Source organism: Limulus polyphemus, unplaced genomic scaffold, assembly GCF_000517525.1.
Source record: "Limulus polyphemus unplaced genomic scaffold, Limulus_polyphemus-2.1.2 Scaffold72, whole genome shotgun sequence".
Lineage (NCBI taxonomy): Eukaryota > Metazoa > Arthropoda > Merostomata > Xiphosura > Limulidae > Limulus > Limulus polyphemus.
In genome coordinates, this window is record NW_013665682.1 from 345,574 (window position 1) to 348,669 (window position 3,096).

General features: G+C 31.8%; 1 protein-coding gene across 1 annotated transcript in view; it reads right to left on the minus strand.

Moving 5' to 3' along the window:
* Positions 1 to 3,096, minus strand: part of LOC106466205 (ADP-ribosylation factor 1-like) — a 20,911-nt gene that overhangs the window by 10,625 nt on the left and 7,190 nt on the right. Inside the window, exon 3 of the mRNA XM_013926454.2 lies at positions 475 to 585. Within this exon, the coding sequence (XP_013781908.1) occupies positions 475 to 585 (111 nt within the window). The remainder of the gene's footprint in view (positions 1 to 474; positions 586 to 3,096) is intronic.

Genomic DNA, 3,096 nt, shown 5'->3' on the forward strand with positions numbered 1-3,096 from the left:
AGAACTATCAACTAATTCTGAAAGAGAGGATGTGACAGATGGGCGTAGCAAGAGGGATCCGATTTTCTATTTGATAGCTCTGTAACCAAACAAAATTGAAAACTATAAAAATTATGGTTTGTCTGAGTAATAATGATTTTATAGAGAGTAATTTATGTTTAATTTTGTACTTTTTCTAGGGGTGGTGAATAAAATAGGGATAATGACATACTAAGAGAAAATGTGTCACGTGGGTCACACTAGTGGAAATTCAGGATTTTTTTAAATATTACCTTATAGAATTAAGAGCTTAAAACTTGTATACTATTAAAATATGGATTATTAGCTGAGATTTTATGCTATTCTAATTAGCATACCAAACTAGTTTAATAAAATTTTGAATGTAAGACACTAAAACCTTGTGTCATGCGCAGTAAAGGATACCCCTGGCAAAAGGGTTAATATGTATAGTTAAAGAGACAAAAGAAACTCTACCTTGAGTATTCTGGAAGTAATGACGCCACAGTGGCCTGATTTTATCCTGACCCCCAACATCCCACACTGTAAAACTGATGTTTTTATATTCCACTGTTTCCACATTGAAACCTGAAAAAGAAATATTTCATCACATTAGTCATGTATGTAGATAAAAAAAGCTAATAAATAAAACCAATTTTTTATAAATTAACTCCTTCAAATAATCAATGGAAGTTCATGTAAAATAACTGACTTTCATTTTTTCAAAACCAAAGCTGTAAAACAAACTTAAAATGCTTTTGTAGATCAAGCTAGTTACTGCTCTAACAGAAACTAAACAAGAACATACATCTGTTGCAAATGAACTTCCAATAAGAAGGAAAAATATGAGTATGAAAAAAATACAAACGTGTTGTTCAGAATGAATGGCTACAAGACTGTGGCTTGAACGAAATGAAGAATACACAGTGATATGGAGTAACATTTGTCTTCAGTTTCCTGATCAAACTAGTTCCTATTTCTTGGAATCTGATGTACAGAGTGATGCAGTTCAAGTTGCATCTGTGAGAGCACAAAATGAGAAAGTAGAGCTTGTGTATTAGTAGAAAAAAAAATAGTAGAAGAGAATCTTAAAGCTACACCAATTCAAAAATGTATGAAGCTCAAATGTCTGAAGAACAAATACAGAAAACCAGTTTTATTTAACAATGTATTTCAGGGTTTCCCCAGAAAAGAAAGCTACTTGAGAGCTATCTTACTAGCCATCCCTAATTTTGAAGTGATAATCTAGAGGGAAAGGCAGCTAGTCAACGTCACCTACCAACAATTTTTGGGTTACTCTTTTAGAAATTAAAAGTGAGATTGTCCATCTCACAGTTGAAAGGGTGAGCATGTTTGGAGAGTGAATTTCAACCTGGGACCTGCAGTACTCTGATCACCAAGCCCATACCCAAGTGATCACATTATTTGGGTCTATTAACCATCTCGCTATGGGCTCAATCAATGCGACCAATCTTGTAACCCTAAAGTAACTATCAGTTTCCATACTATAACTTTTAATATGTTTTGTGTATCTTCATAAAATTTAACAAGCTTTCAGCAAACATTACAAGTCTTTTGTACACTAAAGTCAGATTTCTTAATCAAATATGAATATATGGAGTCAGTTTGTTAATTGCTCCAAATGCAAACTGATTTTCATATTAAGATTTAAAAATAATTTTCTTAATCTGGAAATTGTCAAATTTTATTCGCATAATCTGTAAAACCTATTAAATAAATATCATACCTTTGTTTTCAGTAAAACTTTATATTTTATCTCTTATTTTCTCTACCCTAACTCTATATATGTTTGGTCAATTTGACTGACCTAGTAACCACCATAAAAAAATACAAAATAAATCTAAATTACCCTTTTTCTTTTTAAAAAAGACTTCAAACTGTGACATGAATGAATAGTGGGATTGACCGTCACATTATAACGCCCCCACGTCTGAAAGGGCGAGCATGTTTGGTGTGATGGGGAATCGAACCCGCGACCTGCAGATTGTGAGTCGAGCTCCCTAACCACCTGGCCATGTGTTATTATTCTGAGGGCTCAGTTCAACTGAAATTGTTTTGTTGATTGGAACAATGAAAAGTATAGAAATACAAACTTGAGCATTAGAGGTGACCTGTTTAAATTTAAAAATCAGCATATGCTTTTATTTGATGCACTAATTAACCCTAATTAATCAAAGGCCATGTCATTATATTTGTTGACTTGCCTTCAAAATGTTATTGAACTACTATTTTACAAATGTATGTTGATAAATTTGGTATCAAATTGTAGATTATAATTCAAATTTTAATATTGTACATTAATTAATTTCTTAACTTAAAAGTAAATAATAAAAATACAGCAAAACATCGATTTGTTTTTTGTGTGCCACATGGTATGTTGAATGCGGCACTGGTTCAAATTAGATGTTTGTGATGTCAAAATACAAAATCTACAGTTTCATACAAATTAGGAACTCAAACTACCAATATTGAAGAGCTAAAATATAAAATAAGAACCTCTTATCATTTCTTTTTGCTTATCACTCCTGTAGTGAATCAAACACAGTGCCCCCCCCCCACCTCTCTCTCTGGAAACAGTCCCTTATATATACACTTACTTCTATAGAGGACATGAATAACCAATCAAAAGCTCACAATGTCCCCCTAGTGGTTTTCTCAGCCATTTTGACATGTTATTGTTCTTATTTCTTTCTTTCACACAAGATTTCAAGCGATGAGGTCTTTAGTGAGCTCAAAATTTCATATTTTTAGACCTAAATACAGCTTAGTTACTACGCTTGATAAATTATAGTGGAATTCTATGGTATCAAGATAGTAATTTATGATTTTGTGGTTATTTAAGATGTAGACATAAAACCTAAAAAACATTTTCTTTTCACATCCTCCACATGGGAAATTTCATAAGGCTTAGCAACCTATGATAAGCAGCAAATGAGTACATAGGTCTTAACTAGAAGAGATAATTGTTTGCTTTACTTCTTTATTTACTGTTCTATTTTTAAGAAAATAAGTTTAAGAATTTATTTGTAAATAGTCATAATGCATAATACATGTATAATAATTGTAATGTGACTGTAT